The 20,401-nt window shown below is 40.6% G+C and overlaps 1 protein-coding gene across 4 annotated transcripts in view; it reads left to right on the top strand.

Moving 5' to 3' along the window:
- Positions 1-20,054, top strand: part of ARNT2 (aryl hydrocarbon receptor nuclear translocator 2) — a 132,920-nt gene extending 112,866 nt beyond the window's left edge. The window contains exons 15-20 of one of the 4 annotated variants that reach the window (XM_073304108.2): positions 979-1,078; positions 3,857-3,883; positions 4,374-4,512; positions 7,073-7,238; positions 12,490-12,626; positions 15,136-20,054. In XM_073304108.2, coding sequence (XP_073160209.1) covers positions 979-1,078; positions 3,857-3,883; positions 4,374-4,512; positions 7,073-7,238; positions 12,490-12,626; positions 15,136-15,234 — 668 coding nt within the window. In that variant the 3' untranslated portion in view covers positions 15,235-20,054. Of the gene's footprint in view, positions 1-978; positions 1,079-3,856; positions 4,513-7,072; positions 7,239-12,489; positions 12,627-15,135 lie in introns of those variants that run through there. The other 3 variants (XM_073304107.2, XM_073304110.1, XM_073304109.2) reach the window with 3 other exon arrangements.
- The last annotated feature ends 347 nt before the right edge of the window (positions 20,055-20,401 follow it).

Raw genomic sequence — 20,401 nt, 5'->3', positions numbered from 1 at the left:
CACTGTGTCCCCGAGAGACTCAGTTTTGCCTTAAATTACTGCTTACATATCTGATCTGCAGACCTCACAGAGACAAAATTCCTACTGAGTAAAGTGGGATTAATCTGTATTTAAGGGGCTACAGATCATCCTGATTTGTGAGCAAAATTCCACCATAGTGCCTGGAAGAACCAGGACTATAATTCCCGCTACTGCTGAGGGGAGTAGATTGTAAGCTCTTTGGGGAAGGTACAGCTTTTTGTTCTGGTTGTACAGTGCCGAACACAAATTAGTCTTAGCTGCTATAGCAATACAAATAGTTAATACTATATTAACAACAATAGTAGTGTTGTCTCACGCCCGGCAGATTATCCAAGACCTGTGCACCCCGCTATAAAAAACTGAGGAGGCCTTTTCTTTCGAAGACTGTTTAAAAAATAAATAATAAAAATAGCTCTCCCATACAAGAAATAAGCCTCCAGTCACTGTTACTACAGATTTGTTAGTTCTGCAAGTCAGGAACAGATTTTTCAATGCTGATGTAACCTTAGACCACACTGAGTAAGCCCGAATGACAAAGAAATATCTGTTTGCATCCAGAAGGATATAGTCTCTTCCCAAGGCAAATGTGTAACCTCCATTAACATTAATTCAGTCTCTTCTGGAAAAGAGTTAATGGAATTAATAGAAAATGGTTACCTTTCTGTAGAATTTTTAAGCCAACCTGTTGCATTCTGTAGCAGAGAGAGAGTTCATTATTACATCCTATGGACTGATTTAAAAATTCCATAGAAAGCACCTTTTGACCTTGGTTTAATTTCCATACAGCCCTATTGGTTTCATCCATACTGGGTTCCATAGGGCCTTCCCATAAGGGATTAAAAAGGAGAATGTTACTCACACCATGTAGTTTGTATACATGTTATTTTCTGGTGAACAGATTGTTAATTTATTTCGTCCTCTCCTAAGAGTTTCTTTGATGGTTTGTTTTTTTTATAGCGGATAAAAAAATGATGGCCTCTGCGTCCCCAGCAGGAAACCAACAGCTTTACTCTCAGGGGAGCCCATTCCAGCCAGGGCATTCAGGAAAGGCTTTCAGGTACAGTACCTGGGGCAGCACCAATAGCTTCCATACACGAAAGGGAATGACATTTTGATTCTGTGGAGGCAGAATACAGGTAACGCTAACACATTTCCTGTACAGCGTGAATCATTCTTCCTTTGTGTCAGCTTGGCTCCCACACAAAAGTTCATCGGGAAGAATCAGACTGTAGGCAAGACCTATTGTAGGTCATTTTCAAACGTGTATAATTTGGGTGTGTGAGTAGCTTCTGAAATATTTTTTAGTCTACTAGCTGATACTATAGGTTTGACAGACTACTTGAAGTTTAGGAATTGGCACACCCTTGAGATTTCTGTAGCCATTGTGGTTAGATTTACTTTAGTATTAGTCCTGTTTTAGTAAAGAAGATTTATGACTGTTCACTGAATGGCCTAGCTGTTAATGAAGCCTACCTGCTTGAAGGCTAATCTGTTCCTCTTTGTTCTCCTGGTGCTTAAAGTGACCGAAGAGAAACTGTCTTGAGCAACTATATTGTAATGAACTCTATTTAATGAAATCCCAAGCTATGCATGCAGGTAGCTGTTGTAAATGAGTTTGTCGTTAGGTTAATACTTTGGTCTAAATGAAGGAACAACCATTCAAATGCAATAACTGTTGGTTATGAGGTCTATGAATTAGAAATTTAATACATGCTATAATTTTATAGAATTCAATGTGTTCTTAACCTTGTAATTGGCAATGATATCACAAGTTTTCTTTAATTAGATCTTATATGATATTTCAACATGTAAATTGTCAGTAGCCATCTTGATGTGTGGCATGTTTTGTTGTTTTTATTTTGTTGGGTTTCTTGGAAATTTAACTGTAGCTTCATTGTAGCTTGTAATCTGCCCCACTAACCAGTGGCACAAAGACAAATGCCTTGATGAGCTCCCCTACTGGGACACCCAACTTTGGATCCAGTATAGCAGTCTGGTGCAGTTCTGTTGCCCCATCTCAGAAAAGATATATTCGAATTGGAAAAGGTACAGAGAAAGGCAACAAAAATGATTAAGGGTATGGAACAGCTTCCATATGAGGAGAGATTTCAAAGACTGGGACATTTCAGCATGGAATAGAGATAAGTAAGGGGAGGTATGATAGAGATCTATACAATCATGAATGGTGTGGAGAAAGTGAATAAGTACTTTTTCACACAACACGCAGTCAACCTGTGAATCTCATAGCCAGGGGATGTTGTGAAGGTCAAAACTATAATGGGGTTCAAAAAAGAATTAGATAACTTCATGGACGATAGGTGCATCAATGGCTGTTAGCTAACATGGGCAAGGATACAATCTCTGGTTGCCCCTAGCCTTCTGTTCATTTCCTTTGAAGCACCTGGCATTGGCCACTGTTGGAAGACAGGATACTGGACTAGATGGACCATTGATCTGACCCAGTATGGCCATTCTTATTTTTTTATATCCCACGTGCTCTTGGCCTTTGGGGGCTGGGCAGAGTTGTGGCACACTGCCTCTATGGCTCTGGGCCTCTACTCTCATACTCCAGGTGCAGACCCCATGCCTGACACCCCTCTTGGCAGTGGGGACGCCATCGGATAGTTGCTTAGGCCCAGAAACTAGCACCAGACTCCCAAATAGTTGCATGCGTCTATAGATCCACTGAAGCTGTGAACCCTCCGGTTTCCTATTTCCCTCTTCAGGGACTATATGAGAGCGAAAGCAAGTAATACAGACTCTGCAAAGGAATTTCTAAACACACACACGTTACATTGAGGTAGCACAAGAGATATTCAGATGTACAAAAAAACAATAAACCCAGCATACAAATCCCTGCCTCAATTTCTCTACCACTCCAAGAGCCCTTTGCGATTTGGTCGGTATCTTTTCAGGGAATCCAGAATTCCTCCTCACTTCATCCTACTCAGCCTTGACTCCTTCTGGTCCTGGGTCTGCTCCCTGTCCCTCCTTTCCCCATCTAAAATAGCTGCAGTCCTGTTTGTCAGGTAACTTTCCTCAGTGACTTCAAGTCCCTTATCAGAGACTTTGTGGTTACCAGCTTATCTAGTTGAACTGATTCCTTTGGCTGCAGCTAACTCATTGTCTTAGGGTGCTTGCATGTGAATGGGAAACAACCCTTGATTGCTCTGTATTGTTAGACACTTCTTGGAATCCCAGTCCAAGATGGAGTAAAAAACAGTTTTATAATCAAAATGACATTCACAAAAGCAAAATGGAGGTTGTAGTTTGATACAGACATACATGAATCCATAACAGCAATCTATTCGTTTTTGTAAATTATTCAATAATTTAACACAGAAAGAGTAAAGGCAAAGATAAAAAATTACTACAGAGGCTCCCCCTTTCCACCCCTGGGCAAAACCCAACAACAAATCACTTATGAAGTGCAGTCCATATATGAGATCCAGAACATGTTCTTTCAGATAAAATATTGGGATTCATGGACGTATATTTAAGTTTATGTATCAATATGTGTTTTATAGCTAGTATAGTCACTAGGTCCAAAGATTTCCATACAAAGAACACTGAACAAAAAAAAGTATAATTTTCATTATAAGGTTAAAATATTTCAAGATCTGGGAAACAATAAATTGTAACTTACATAAATTCTGTTAGGAATCATTTTTTCCTATTTGTATTTTTCTGCTTTTTTGTTCCAGGGCTCAAAACACTAGTTCGTTTGATTTGTAACTGTGATATCTTTTAGCACCACTGGGAGAAAACAAGAATTAAAAGCAGCTAATCAAACATACATCTTTGTTACATAACACATATTTTCTTCTTTTTACAGAAAGAATGCAACACTGACAAGAAACAGGTTAAAGAATATTTATGAACAGCATCCTTTCAGAAGCCTCGATTCAGGACAGCATTTAAGCATGTGCTTAAGTACCACTGACTTTAAGCACATGTTTAAAGTTAAGTACATACTTAAGTGTGGTCCTGAGGAGAGCTACTTTCCTGAATTGGGGGCCAAACCAATATGGAAAATAATTTAATTACACATCTTTCTAAAATCCTCCCCTTGGTTGTATTCATGCAAGCCCTTTGGATGAGATTGCATGGATCTAACTAAGAAGAATTTGGCGCACTGTGTCTGCATAATCAGTCTGATATTTTAGAATTTCAAAATACCTGATAGTTTTAATACTGAAGTCATGTCATTTTCATTTAGTCCTTATGCAGACAGTCTGGAATAACTTGCCTTAATGGGTTGATTAACAAAATTTCAGTATCTGGCATACAATTTATGCGTCATAAATATTGTATTATCACCTACAAGCCATTTTCTGTTCTTTCCCCTTTAGCTCATCTGTGGTACATGTGCCTGGTGTGAATGATATCCAGTCCTCTTCTTCAACAGGCCAAAATTTGACACAGATCTCTCGTCAGTTAAATCAGAGTCAAGTCACCTGGACAGGGAGTCGTCCACCATTTCCAGGACAGGTGTGTGTTTGATTAAGAAGTTTTTAGGGGCATTCTAGTTAAGCAGATTTTACAAAAGAACAAATCAAACTCCTTGATTAAAATTTGGTAAAATGTACCTTTTATGTTATTTTTTTTAAAAAATGGTAATGAAATCAGTTCCTCCGTTTCTGATTTACCTGGTCAAAATAAAAAAGCTCAAGGTTGGATGCTCCTTTGCATAATTCTGAAGGAAAAACAGGGTTATTTGGGCAAATATTTTTGTGTGTGTATATATATATATATATATATATATATATATATACAGACAGACAACAAGGGTGAAAAATCAGGACGGGGGTAGGGGGTAATAAGTGCCTATATGAGAAAAAGCCCCAAAAATCAGGACTGTCCCGATAAAATTGGGACATCTAGTCACCCTATGTATACATACATGGCCCCCACAGAAATCCCAGTTTAATCCTCATTCCTGTATAGATGTGTGTTTTAAGTGAAATCAACAGGACTATGCACAGTTAAGCTTGGGCTTTAAGTTTCTGCTGGACAGAGGCCTAAACGGGCATGTCTACACTACCTCTGGGAGCAAGCCTCCCAGCCCAAGTAGACAAACTCACGCTATCTTTGCTCAAGCTAGCACACTAAAAATAGTAGTGTGGATGTTGCAACTCAGACAAAGACTCGGGCTAGCCACTGAACTCAGACCTAGGGGCCAGGTGGGCTTGAGAGCCCAACGTGCCACCCAAACCACAGTCCACACCACCGTTTTTAGCATGCTAGCTCAAGTGGAGCTAGCATGAGTCTGTTTACGCAGGCTGGGAGACTCCCAGTTAAAATACAGGCATACCAATTTGCCCAACTCTGCCATATACAGCCTGTAGTACATACTGAGAATGACAAGTGATCTGAATACAGTACGATGCAGAAGCCAGTGTGTTAAGTACTGAGTAGCAACCCAATCATTAAATGCTCTTGTTTTAATCTGTTTAAATAAGACTAGTATTAATACTATTTTAATAATAATTGTTTGCATTCAATTTTCTTATATAGTCTATAAAGGCACTTTAAGGTATGCACTCAATCATTTTACCAGCAGCTTAATTATTTCCATATTAGTTTCCTAGTTTCACACACAGGCTGACCAGTCCTCAGTTTGCATCAGTTACTCTGCCATATCTATTCCATATCCTAAAGAAATCAACTTGAAATAATATTTTGACACATTTTCATTTGTATGCTGAATAGAAAGGACATTAATGATTACTGATCAAAAATGTGACATCTCCCCTTAACCTAAACGATCAGCCTGGTCAAGTCTGCATCACCAGAGTACAAATTTAGGGAACTCAGAATGTGTTTTACCATCTTAAAAAAATCAATAAAGTCTTACTGAAGACTGCTTTCATTGTCATAATGGGGACCTTCAAAGCTAAGTTACTTCTTAGCTAGTAAGTAAACTGAAGACTTGTATTTTCATCATGTTGTTTGCCTGTTGGGATCTATTTCCCCCCCCCTCATTTGCATAAGAGAATAGCTGCACTTCAGTGCATTGATTGCCTATAAGATGCACACCATTAAATGTATCTAGAGAAGTTACTGCTTTTAATTTCAAACAGCAGAACTTGTTAAATACCAGTCTTCTGTAGAGCTGCTGGGCTGGTTGATAGGGGAAAAGGGACTACATTGTTGGTAAGTGGGTTTGATTACTGGCGCTATCTGCTAGTGTATTTTGTTACTTTGAGCGAGACACTTACCCACTTCTTGTCTCATTTTAACTATCTCACAGGGGTGTTGTACTATTTAATTATTTGTAACATACTTTGAGATCCTTTGAAGTCATTATAGAAGTGTAAAGTGTTATTGTTCTTGATTTAGCTGAACCATCCCCTTTAAGCAAAGTTTGGTTATTTTTCCCCTGCAGTAGTAGTGCTGGGCATCCCCACCAAGTCTCTCATGCAATTGCTGACTGCTTGCTTAAGGCAAGATAGAACATATCCATTGTGTTTCACGTATCCATTGGGCAAGCTGGTTTTCATACTCTAAAATCAGGCGAGAAAACCCAGCAGGCTTTCCAACCTGTGCGGAGATCCAGAATATTCACTTGGAAGCCTCTTGTGCCAGCTCTCCCAATTATTGAAAATCCCTATTATCTGAAGGTATGAGGTATATCCTACAAGGCATTCAGATAACTGGGGTAGTATTAAAAACAGGGCATCTGGCAAATAAAGATTCATTTTTGTACGTTTTTAATCTTTGCTCCTAGTTTCTATGCCCTAATAGAGGTGGGGGAAAACCATCAGGTAATGAACAATAGTGATTCTCTTTCTGAATGCATGGAGGATATTAATCATCAGGAGAGCTGTTATATTTTCAGTTATAATCTGTTGCTTTCATTAACTTAAATAGCCATAAATCCATGTTGATGGAAATTGAATATGGCTGAGACAGGGATAATATGCCTAATCTCATTGGCAGTTTTTATTTAGCAGTTGATTTTACACTTTTAAAACTTGGGTCTATCATGCTGCTCTGCTGTTATGCCAGCAATGAAAATAACTTCTTCTTTTTCTCCCCCTCACCTCAGCAAATCCCATCACAATCTGGCAAGACTCAATCGTCACCCTTTGGAATTGGAACCAGTCATACCTATCCAGCTGATCCATCATCGTACAGCCCTCTCTCTAGCCCAGCCACTTCTTCCCCAAGTGGAAATGCCTACTCTAGCCTAGCAAACAGAGGTGCAGGGTTTGGTAGGTTTCAGATTATGTATCTCACAAGTGAACATGAAAGTGAAATGCTAAGTGTATTTTAATTCTTCGGACCTGCTCCTCTATTCTGAATGTATGCCAAGGTTGAGATTGTCTCTGCCCTTGTGTGGGTGTGTAGGGATTGCCGAGAGGGCAAAAGAGAGGAAGCAAAGCTTCTTACTACTTGACGCAATGGACTGAGATGAGTTCAGGGACCCCTCCCTCCATGCTCCACCTCCAGCATCCTAAAGGATGGATGCACTGCACTCCCTTCCTGAGGTAGAATCCCTCCCAAACTTCCTTTTGAGTGGCTCAGCTCCACTCTACTCTGACTCAGAAGAGTCCCAAAATGGCACAATCCAGAACAGGGACTTTTTTTAAGCCAACCTGAATGTGAGAAATTGTGTCCTGTCACTGCCGTGTCAACTGCTCCTCTCCCAGGATACTTAATCATTTCTCATTCTGTGCAGATAACCTCTGTCACCCTCACTCTCAGTCACACGCAGACAATTACCTTTGCTATTCCTACTGTGAGGTTAAACAATTCGCTTTTTAAACAGCTGGGGGTGTTTCAGTGTGTTTCTGAGCAGAACACTTTACATTCACTAAGACTAATATTAATGTGAATTTTCTCAGCTACTGTCTAAAGCAGAACATGGCAATAGTCCATTTCTTGTTTTTACTGTCGCAGGAGATAGTAATCTATTAAAGGTCAAATCCTAATGTCTTCACTCATTACTTCTATTTACCCAGGCAATGCTCCAGTGATTTCAAGCTTTCAAGTTAAATCAGTATATTTCTTTCCCCTCCGAGTAAGGCATGGGTAAGAATTGAGTTAGAGACATTAGGACTTGGCCCTATGGGATATGTTCAGGAGCTAAGTTATGACCATAGCTTTGGAATGTGTATTAGAGAACAGGGATAGCAAGGGCACCTCAAATTCTGCCTGGACAGGATTATATCATCATGAGACAGATGTTGATTCATTAAAACAAAAAAAACCAGCCTTTTCTATTTCAATAACAACAATTTCTTGTTGTTGTTTTAATTACTAATTAAGAACGTAGAACTGGAAGCAGTCTCCTCGGTCATCAAGTCTAGCCCCCTACCCTCACAGGCAACGGCATCATATAACCCATTCATAAACTGATCTAGCTCCATCTTAAAACCAGTTAGGTTTCTTGCCCCCACTCACCTGTTGGGAGATGGTTCCAGAATCTCACAACTCTGATGATTAGTAACCTTCTTCTAATTTCTACCGAAATTCACTTATGGCCAGCGTAGACCTCTTTATTCTTGTGCCAACATTGTTGTTTAGCTGAGATAGCTCTTGTCCCTGCTTGGTGCTTACTCCAATGTATTTATAGAGAGCAGTTGTATCCCCTCTCAGCCTTCGTTTTGCTAGGCTAAATAGGCCCAGCTCCTTTAGTCTCCTATCATGACTCTCCAATCCCCTGATCATTTTACTAACCCTTCTCTGTACCTGTTGCAGTTTGATTCTTTTTGATTATAATGGAGAATTAGAAGCACTTTATTGTACATTTGGTCATCTCCCAAAGCTATGGTTATATACAGTCAGTGGAGTGGAGTTGCATGACACAGATGGAAGGCAGAATTGGTGTCTTTATATTTAAAAACAAATAAAAAAGAATGAATAAAGATATTAATGCCAATCCTTTCTCAAAACTCACTACATTGTTGTACAGTACGCTACCTGTTATGGAATGCCTGGAAGGCTCTCTATCTGTAATTTTAAGAAGGTAATGCAGCCTGTAATCATGCATGCTGATAATCTGAGGCCTCAGATATATTTTATACTTTGTAAAAAATTAAATCTGAAAAAATCCAAGTGCACATTATACATCCTACTTCAGGAACATGAGTAGCATTAGCAGTGTCTTTGAAAGGGCCAGTGCCCATACAAATTTATAGCATGCAAAACTTTAGGAGTGTTTTGGAACTGCTCAACAGCACAGCAAAATCAACTTTTTGATATTTTGGGGAGCTATCCAGCAATGTTATTGTTCACTGATTTATGCTATTTCCTTCACAAGGGTCATGGGTTCAGTCCCAATTTTACGGACGTACTTACTGGTGGCTGGAAGCCCTCAGACTTGAGCCTCATCATGATCATACTTGGAGTGTGTGAAACTCCACAGTTGCTTACATTACTCCATAGATAGTTAAGTAGAATGGTTCAGGATAATTGTGCTGTTCACAGTGTCTTCAGGTTATGCCATTAGTATGAGCTGTTCCTGAGGGAGTGCTTGAACAGAAAAAAAAATCCAATAAGTGAAATGAGAGCACAAATAATGAAATACAAACGCTTCCCTATTCCCTTCGACCTATACATCAGCACAAACCTCTAAAACAGTGACCTCAATAGTAATCTGCCTATAAGAATGTATGTAGTCAGCTGTGGCAATTAGAGAGAATATAAAATTTGGATGGATGCTGAGGCTTGAGTTAAGGAATTCTACAGCCAGCAAATGTAACAGCAACATTCCTAAAGCCAGCGTGACATGCTGGTAGTTCAGGATAGTCAGTGAATCAGCTGCAGAAGTGTGAGGTAGGCTGCCAGGAACAAAAGGTGAAGAAAGAGCACTCAGCTATCCTTGGCCAAGGTCATATAAAGTTTTGTATACACACTAAGCAAAAGATTTAAAATCACATGGTGATCATAGTCAGTACCTTGTTTACATTAGGAACTGATCCAAAGCCTACTGAAGTCAGTGAAGGGGTCTTTCCACTGACTTCCGTGGGCTTTGGATCAAGCCATTAATGCAGTGAGTTTAAAGAAAGTTCCACTCGGTTTCCTCAGCACCGTGTTCTGACTGTTGGAGGAACAAAATAAAAATAATGGCTTGTATTCCACTGAACTTAACTTTGGCCACCCCTTGCAGATATGTCAGGAAGCAGGAATAGCTGCTTCCCCTTACCTAGGTTATCATCACTACCACGGGTGGAATGTTAAAACACTAATTTTTCTTTTTGCCCTTAATGCTAATTTACTCACTCTTTGCTTTTCACTCAACATTGTGAATGAAATTAGACCAGTTTCATTTCAAGCCCTTTTCAGTCTTTAGGCCTCATTCACTAGCATTATGCTGCCTTGCCTGGACTCAGCAGCAGTGCATCGGGATGTGTACACTAAAATGGCTAACTTCTCGTTGAGTTTATTCCACTGGGCTTTGTACGTTTGTTTATAAGACCTGCACTGGAGACCCAAACTACTTGGCAATGACTGTTCATCTGGTGGAAAATATTTCCTGATCTACATCAGTTTGAATTCTATTAATAAATACAGTTATTCCTGAAAGGAGCAGCCTGAACCTTCTGCTGGCAACCTCTGTCTTGCTGAGCAGAAGGCTCATTTGCCTCACTGAGTAAATTTTGGCATACCGTACTGAGCAAAACTGGTGCAGCTTTCTTTTAAGGGGTAACTTAAATGAACTTTGTTGTGACCAATAGTGTGACTGCAGAATTTCTGAGTCAGCTGAATTATTTGTAACAGTCAGCAAGGGAGTAGTAATTCTCCAGCCCAGATGTGACAGAAGCATGCCATTGCAGTTCATCAGTCTTCTGGGAAACTGCTTACTGTTTGTAGCTGATAGTAGAGAGAGACTGGAGTCAAAGTGGCGGCGTTTGCGATCTTGTACGTTATGGAGCAATGACAAACTGTGGAGTCAGGCATTTTGGCTACTTCCATTTGCCATTCTTTCCATTTTTCTGTGTGGAAATTTTGGTTTGTGGTTGTCAGGAGTCTAACGCAACGTGGCATGCAGAACCGCGTGCTTCTGCAGTAATGGCTAGGAAGTTGGCCAGTGGTTCTGACCTGCAGTAACCTGATCTACCAGTGACCCCCAAATTTTGGATTTGTGTGTCTGAAGGAAAAAAGGCAAAAACAGAAGCAATAAAAGGGAAGTGTTTTGGGAAAAATGGTTCTCAGGTGTGCTAGAAACATTTTTAATTCACAGAACAAGACATGCAACACCCACTACTGAAAATAAATATGTGTATTGGGCTATTCACTGAGACATGAGCTATCCACTGGAGCTATTCACTGGAGATGCACTTTCCCTTTCCTATCTCAGCCTAAGGAAAGCAATGGTGCTGTGCTGTGGGAGCGCAAGCAGTGGTTCAAACACCATAGCATAATGATAAATTTTGCATTTCCTGGCTTGGCAGCACCAGCCAGAAACTCTCCAAAATATTATGAAAGATGAAAATCTTGGAAAGAGAGTCCACAAACAGCCAGTTTGTTGGTTCCAATGCAAAAGGAAAATCTTCTGGGTGATATCTTATATATTTAGGGCTAAATTCTGCCTACCAAAGTACAAAGAGAAATCCAGTTGACTTCAGTTGGTAAACATAATCCATGAACATACTCGTAAAAGGTGAAGTAGCTAACAGATGCAGAATGTGATATAAATTGAAGTACCAGCAGAGAGATCCATAATCCTGAAATGGTCATTCTGACAACATTAGTCTTCTTAACATTAAACCTCTTTATTCCTTCAAAACCCAAGTGGACCCGCACTCTTAGGGAACCGTTGGCACCATGTGAACAGAGCAATTCTGCAGTTCTGAGACTAGAGCCGCATGAAGTAAATAGCTGCTATATACCTATAATAACAGAGGACAAAGCAGCTCACCAACCAGTATTCTAAACACATGACTTTTACGCTTAAATAAGACAGCAAGGCTGGCACCTGTTTATCTTACTATTTAAAAGGTCATGAAACAACAGATTTTGTAAATGGGGTGCTGACATGCTGCCTTTGAATTATATAATCCATCAGATGACAGTGCTCCTTCTGGTCCAGCTCTTGCTCCAAGAGTTTATTAAAGAGGAAGTGCATTAAAATGCCTATCTTGTCATTCTGTTTTTAAGTGAAATGGCTGGTACTTCCTCACTATTAAAGAGAGGCGGGACTGGAGAAAACCCTGGCGTGGCCAGATTAGGTTTCATTACACTCTTCATTATTTCAGTTTGTTCTTTACTGTAAGTAAGCGTGTTGTCCCTATCATATTGGTGCAGCCACAGTAATTCACCTTGCTCTCTTTGGTCACTATCTTGTTCCCTTGAGAGCAGTGTCAAAACTCCCCTTGACTTCACTCCCATCGGAACTGGTCCTTGCTGAGTATCTGTGCTATAAAATTTACTTCTGAACATCAGAGTTCTTAGAAATAGTCTCAAAAAACATATCTGTGCCTTTTAAAGGAACTGTCTGTGTAAATCTAAATCTTTCAGCTGAGAGTGGCCAAAGCAGTGGACAATTCCAAGGGAGACCTTCGGAGGTCTGGTCCCAGTGGCAAAGCCAGCATCATAATCAGCAAAGCAGTGACCAGCATTCTCACCAGCAGCCCAGTCAGACTGAAGTCTTCCAAGTGAGTAGAGTCAAAGATTCATTGTGTCTACAGTTGTCACAAGAAAGTCAGTCTTCTTACCCAAACAACAACCTTTGCCAATCATGCCCAGTGTGGAAACTGTGCATGACAAGCACCAACCTTCAGTTTGAGATATGCTGCCCTGGTGTTTATAGTGATGTTTGCTGGGATTAGGATAGTCTTCGCTAGAACTCAAAGCATTTTTTCTGCCAGAACACAAAAACTTCTGTGTTTTGAAATGTTTTCTCCTTCCTGCTTCCACAGCACAAGGGCTATGCATTTTAGGGAGAAATCAGTAGGTAGACAGTCCTGGCTAGAAGTCCCTCCTCATACCCTGGTCCAGATCTATAAATCCAGTCAGTTAAACTTCGGTCTAATTCCGCTTGAAAAGTCAGGGAGGAGAGTAGGCTGTTTCTTTAGAGAAGATACTAACTAACGATTTTTTTTAAAATACTCCAACTATTGAGAAGCCATGTGAGTGGCAAATAATCATCTTCAGTTATGTTAGTTATTTTGCAGTATTAATTACTGTTATAACTATTCATGGTAGATGAGCATGGCACTTTACAAGCAAGCAAGTTGATATGGTCCTTTAGCCCTTTATAATCTGTTTATCATTTAAATTAGATCAAGAACCCAACCAACAAAAGAGGAGGGTGGATAGTTGTATGCAAGGGAAAAGGGAAAGACATAAGTAAATGAAAAGGGCCAGATTCATTGCAAGGTCTTCACCAGTGTAATCTCTGGCGCAGGGCCTCAACAGCAGAAGTTCCCCAAAGGGGATGGAGATTTCAGCAGCACAAGACAGCTTCAACTTCTCCTTCTCTGGGTGGCAATGGGGGATGAAAGAGCCCCGCGGGTGGCAAGTGCAGCATTGACCAGGAAATGTTTTTATTAGAAATGTGCAGCATTGACCAGGAACACAGGGCTGGCCAAGGCAGGCGGGAAGTGTGCTTCTTCAGTCCATCCCATCATCTATCTCCACTCTAATGGATCCCGCAAGTCCTCAGTTAGATTTAAAGCTTGCCCTCTCCTGGAGTAAATCCTCATTATGCTGCTCTTAGATGAGGGTAGTTCACCCTCTTGAGGGCAGATGCTTTGAGCCAATAGGTTATCATGTTTCTTGTTTGCTATTTAGATTTTGTATTATTATGGTCCCTCTCTTGCTACAAAATCAAGTTCTGCCAGAGCTTGTTATTGTAAGAGCTGAAAGGACAGCATGATCGTTTTCCCAACAGGGGATACCTCTTCCCCAGGCTTTGTCCCTGACTGGGAAAAGGAGGTTCAGTACTCCCTATGCCTCCTGCAGGGACCACCTGTGACTCAGCAGATTTTGGAGCAGTTATCATGAACTCCTCTTATACCAGAGAAATGCTATCGACTTCCACTCCCTTTTCTGAAATACAAGGAGGCTCACTGACCTGGAGGAAAGACCTCCAGGATTCTTCAGCAGAGGTGCAGTCAGAATAAACGTAGCCCCTGCTTACAGCATGCTGTTCAGGAGGAAGTGGATCCTCCACAAATGTGTGCTGGTACCAGCTACATAACAACAGAACTCTGATGGCGAGACTCCCTCCAATGCTCCCAGCATAGCATGTCAGAAAAGGGGCATGATCCAAATTAAAGGGGGCTGAGTCATATTAAGAGACACACAAATCACATGATGCTTAATGGCCACTGCTTGCTCATCAGTTCCTTGGCTGCCTAGGTTGTACGAAGGGCGGAAGGGTGATGAGCCTGTGGAGGGCTGAACACCTCCTTAGCAGTGTTGAGCTTCTGCAACTGCAGTTGACGTCAGTGAGGGATGAGGGTGCTCTGCCCTTCTCAGAAGGGTCTCGGAATGTCTTTCTGTTCCACAACACACATTCCCATCATCTGTATAAAGGCCCTTAGTTGATTTTCCTTCATGGCACACTGAAGAATAACTGAGACATGTAGATAGAACCCACCAACACTTTAAAACCCGCCATGTCTTGGTTTCATGAAGGGATGTATGCTACCTACGCTGAGGAAGCATCACCAGGAAAGGCAGAGCAGCACATGCCTTAGTGTGTACTCTCTGATTTGGTTTGAAATGTCTAACTTGTTGCTGTCAACAGCCACAAGGAAGCAACTGCTACTCCCAACGGCATCCTTGCAGTAGGTGCTATGATTGTCTCTCAGCAGTTGCTGATCCTGTGTCTTAGCATATTATCACAAACCACCCTCTGTAACAAATGGTGTATGTTTAGATCAGTGAAGAATGTGCAGTATGGGGGACAGTCAGACCTGTGCAGAGGCCAGCACAAAGCCTACACACTGCTTAAGTCCAGGTTCAGTCCTTGAAAGAGGACATGTGAGACTTTAAACAGTGCAGAGGGCTCAGGCTAGCCATCTGCATGGGGTGAATTTCACTTTATTTTTCCAGTCTTTGGCCTTTTCTGGTCTTAAGCTAAAAAGATGAACCAAAAAAAAGTTTGTCTCTCAATAGCATATAAAGTAACACTTCACTTTGATTTTCCTCATACAGGACATGCTGCCTATGCCGGGGGATCCAACACAGGGCACTGGCAATTACAACATTGAAGATTTTGCCGATCTGGGCATGTTTCCACCATTTTCTGAGTAATCTACAACACAAACAAACCCAGTGAAATGAAGTTCAACAAAACCATTTCAGTGTGGTTTTGGTTCTGCTTTTCCTGTATTGCATAACCGTAGAATCTACTAACAAGAAATCATGTTTCTCATATTTTGGATAGTGATAATAGGAGTTTGATCTCTCTTCCTTCTGGTGTGTGAGTGCTGAAGAAGAAGTTACACCACTTGGTGGTGGTCATTGACAGATCCATTTTGTATTTTCTTGTCATCTACCTCAGAGATGAAAAACTTTTGCTTGATTGTGAAAAATCTCTGAGTCCTAAATATCTCAATGTGAACAATTCCTAATGCTCCCTTTGAATGGTAAATTTAAAATAGATAATGAAGTAACAAAGACTAACAGAGAAAAGGTAAGGTGACATCCAGTTACAGGGTCTACTGTTCAGTTTCAATGTCTTGCTCTAATCTTAGGTTTCAGAGTAGCAGCCGTGTTAGTCTGTATCCGCAAAAAGAAAAGGAGGACTTGTGGCACCTTAGAGACTAACACATTTATTTGAGCATAAGCTTTCGTTCTCTGAAAACAGATTCAGTATTCTGATTTCTTGGATTCTTGAGAATTTTAGGTCAGTTTGAATGTGAGATTATACAGCATAATATAGTCCTCTCTGACCAGAAGATTCAGCACCTTTTTTCCCCTCTCTTAACCCAGTTAAACTTGAATATGTGTACATTTTAGTACTGTATGTATATCTTGTGCTGTATGATGTGATTTCCTGTATTGGTAGGGTTTGTTTTTTTTTTTAACATATGAAATGAGTCCAGTCCAGAGTGTACCGAAAGGGGTGATAATGTATCGCAGAACTTAGATATTGCAGGATTATGCATCACTTTACTTAGAAATAACACTAATTGGTTAATTCTGGTCATTCTGATTTATGCCATATATTTACTTACGCAAGCTGTTGTTCTTTTTTTCATTGAATTTATTAAGTAAGACCTATATGTCTCTAATTTTCTCACTACCTGGTTTTATTTTATTTTTTGCCGTCTATTATTACATCCCCCAAAAGATCTTTTATAAAATTACTGTACAACATATCAAGAACACTGTTTCAGCACCAGTTGCATTTCCTGTCTGTGAACCCCTTTGTTATATCTTGTGCAACATTACATTTTGACAGTTAAAAGAGGTGCCCTGTTACAACAGAATCATCAAGGCTCATTTACTGAGAGAAGTGAGCTAGTTTGTTTCATGTGCCAAACAATGTTGTTAAAACTAATTTGTAATAGGAAACAGCCAGTCAAGCCGTTGTCTGCCAAAAACACAGTGGTGTTAACTTGAATTTTTGCTTGCATGCTAAATTGCTGAGCATCCACCTACTTCTGTTTAAACCCGCTGTATAAGGGTTTCAGTTCATTGGGCATTTTGGAGACTCGGGCCGTCCAGAAGGGTGCATGCTTTTCCATGGCTCGGAGTCTTGCTGCCTGGCTTCTCCATCAGAAACTTCTAGAATTTCTGTTCCTTTATTTCTTTTATCACATTAGTTGAGTTACAGAGATCTGATATAAAATGAAGATTTAGGGCCAAATAGTCCCTGCTTGGGGGGAAAATCACCCATGGACAAGAAACTCAAAATTCCCACTTGCTGAGCTTCTTTGAAATCCTGTGAAGGTTGCAGCTCAGCCCCCTTGAAAAAGGGGAAGAGGGTCCAGCTGCCTAAACCTGTGGATGCCCTGGGATCCATGCAAATCTCTGGACACCTACAAGAAGCCAGGGCCACACACCCAGAGGCCCAGTGTCTCTACATATTGCCAACCTACATGCTGCCATTGCCTGGCTACTTGAAGCTACCTCTGAATTCAGAGGTGTCTTCCAGCAGGGAGGACTATTGGCATGCACTGTGTCAGCATTGTCTTATGTGGGTAATCACTGGGGGTTCCTTGGGTGGATGACTCCATTGAGAGCAGCCATCTCCCTAACTCATGGCCTGCTCTGACCATGTGGGTCTCATCCAGAGAGACTTCCACAGGCTGGCAAACCAAAGCTAGCAGGCCACAGACACACTGCTCCCAACCCCAATCGTGTGACTGGGGCTTTTCTCACCCTACTCTGCTTTCTGGCAGGTCACAGAGTGGGGTAAGTGGTCTTCAGTGTTTAGTGAGAGTCTCGCCTGCCATTTGTCTCTTCGCTTCATTTTCCAGGGCCAGTCCCTAGCCCTACGTGCCATTGGAGGGATGGTTTGTGTATATGTGTCTTTTGCTTGTATTTTTTAATGAAAACTGAATCTAGTTCAAAGCTAGATAAAGAACTGCAGAGGCCTCAGATCTCTGGACTGTACTTGTCTCAGCAGAGTCATCCTGTTTTAAAAATGGGCACCTCTTCCCCTGCCCCAGGGGATGAGGAGAATACTCAGCTAGCTGAGGAAACCATGCACTTAAACTATATTTATTTTAATACCTGGATATTGATTCTCTTGAAGCTGCCCCTGCTACCCTTCACTCCCATTGCGCGCACACTGCATGGACAAAGAACTGATCAGTGAGTGAGTCTAGAAAAGCTCTGCTCCCTGTAGTTAGCATGTCCGTGGAATTCACTGACCCCCCTAAAAGATGCCTGTGTGGGTGAGTTGAGACATCTGGGTGAAAGGGAATAATAGTAAAAGGAGAGATGGATGATCCTGATTCTGTGACAGGTCTAACAACGGGGGAAGAAGGGAGTGGCCCAGCAATTTATAGCTCTTTATATACTGCACTGGATGTGATACATTCAGGATTTTTTAAAATATAAAAATGAGAATTTCTGTAAAGTGAAAAATGGATTGGAAAATGGTGTTCCTATGTTGCAGTCTACCTGACCGGTTGCTCTGCGTGTATGTATACTTTACTTGTTGTTCCTGAATTCAGTCTAAAATAATGTGTTTATGAAAACCTGTTTTTTCCAGCCCAGAAAAGTTTCTCTACATATCACTGTCTTTTTATGCTATCGGTGTGTAGAAGTGGGCTTATCAGTCAGTATTTGGTAGTACAGTTTGAAGTTCTTTGTTAAAAGATATTCAAGCATGTCTATTTTTTTAAAATACAGTATTACTAGTGCCCAAGGCATCAGTGCAAGGTCTGTTTCTTGTCTTCTTCCTCCCCATCCTTGTGGCCATAAAAGGGAATTACTGTAGTGTTAAAGGCCAGTCTAGAAGAGTGCAAGGCTTTCATCCACTTCACTTTGGGCCACAGTATGCCCCTGTTTATATTCTGATATCCTGAGCCTATCTTTCTCCCTGTTTCTCCATTCTCCCTAAGCTCCCCTTCAGCTGATCCCCCACACAGTATCTTTACATTGCTTTCCCTGCGTTGGAAGGGAAGATGTGGGTGATCTTTTCTGAGGGTGCTGTTAGTTTCACGCCAGCAAGAAGGGAGCTCTTAAAGAGCATTATGGTTGGCAACCTTATTCCTGAGACCAAGTGAATAGTGCTCCTAGGGCTCCTGTCCAGTATGTGCTGCCTCAATGCCCCTGGCTGACTCTTTTGAAATCTCTTCCTCATTCTAATTCTTGTGGCAGCAAAGGCTGTTTTAGCATAAGTGGAGCTATAATCTTTGTTGTGTGTCTTGATGGTAATAAAACAACTTACATGTATAATGACTGAAGTTGCTAACTGCATTTGAAAACTGTCCTCTTTTTATTTGTGCAGTTAACATAACGCCTGTGGTAGGTCAGCTGCCAGAGTTTGCAGATTTTACATGCAGATTTTTTTCTACCTGCAGAGTTGTGTTTTCTGACCAGACTGTATTGCAAACAGTGTTTCTGAAAACAGTGGGAAATACATAACTGAAGCATTCTGCTTTTTAAACCAAGTGTGCAAGAAGCTACAAATGATAATGTAACAAGCTGAGGAAGTTACTTCAATGAGTAAGCTTATAGACTGGGACCATTTTCATATGCTGAGGTATTTACTTGTTCATATAATCAATCCTGTTTCCTGACATTAAGTATTTTACAGGATTGATTGTATTGCATAACTTGTTAAAGGCACTAATGACAGTGCCAACAATTATACTTTAACCAGATGTGTCCATAACTAGCTTTGTTGCCTTCTTTTTCTTGAAGCCCAGTCTGAAACTGTAAATACTTTTTGCAGTACTGCCTTTTTTAACTCCTAATTACTTTTGGCACAGTGTTATATAGTGTTGGATTTACCCAATTGCTATAACATATATTTTTATACATAGGCATACTCTTTTTCAAGAGTAATACAGCCACTTAATCATTAATGCCTTATCAGTGTCATAATGCTGTTGCTCTTCGGTTGGTTGGTTTGCAAGGTGTCCAGTGGGTTAATTTTTAGGTCAGATATTTTCATTTTCATAGCAGTGCTCAAATTGGGGTATAGGGGATTGTGCTGTAACCCCAGTTTTCACTGTTGCCAATGGTGGAGAGGGAGGTGCATGAGGAGAAGGTCCTCCAAAATGGGGAAAAGGAGGGGAAAAAAAAAGGGAGGGCGTACCATGATTTAAAGTCTATGAGTCTATGACGTTTATGGGGTCACTCTCCTCCTGCTCCAAACTTTGAGCACATTTTCATGGGTTGACAGCTGCATAGATATGGACCAGTTTGCTTAGAGTCGTGCTCTTTTTTAAAAATAATAAATGCCAAAAAAATGGCTTCTGTTGTCAAGTTAGGCACTTGGTTACTTATCTGTTTAAACTGTTTATATTGCTGTGAAATTGTGCTGTGGATAAAGTGTATTTTGTACTTCTGAATGTTCTATATTTATGACTAACAGTTACCGAATCAGTTGTGTGTATGTATATCTAATAACTGCCTTTTTAAATTTCATTAAAATAAAACTGTCATGAGCTGTTATTAATTCATGTCATTATATAAGTAATTGGGATACCTGCTGGCACAAACAGAATGCTATGTTACATCTGGAGCTTTGATATTCATGCTTACAAATCAGATCTTAGTTTTATAATGCTCAGTATAGAAACACATTTCATAATCCTAGATCAAGAAGACTTAAGCATGTCTTCCTTACATAAATTTTGGCCAAAAACTACATTTTTCAACCTGTTCTATTTTTGTTCCCCTTAAGCTGCTGCAACTTTCATAGAGGACTTTCTATTGCAAGGGACCCCGCACCAGTGTGAAATTAATCCAGCCCTTTGTGTGTATACATACTTCAGTCTCCCATTGTCTATTC

Source organism: Lepidochelys kempii, chromosome 10 (assembly GCF_965140285.1).
Source record: "Lepidochelys kempii isolate rLepKem1 chromosome 10, rLepKem1.hap1, whole genome shotgun sequence".
Classification (NCBI taxonomy): Eukaryota; Metazoa; Chordata; order Testudines; family Cheloniidae; genus Lepidochelys; species Lepidochelys kempii.
The sequence above is the reverse complement of the archived record's forward strand: the minus strand, read 5'-3'. Positions and strand labels throughout refer to the sequence as shown.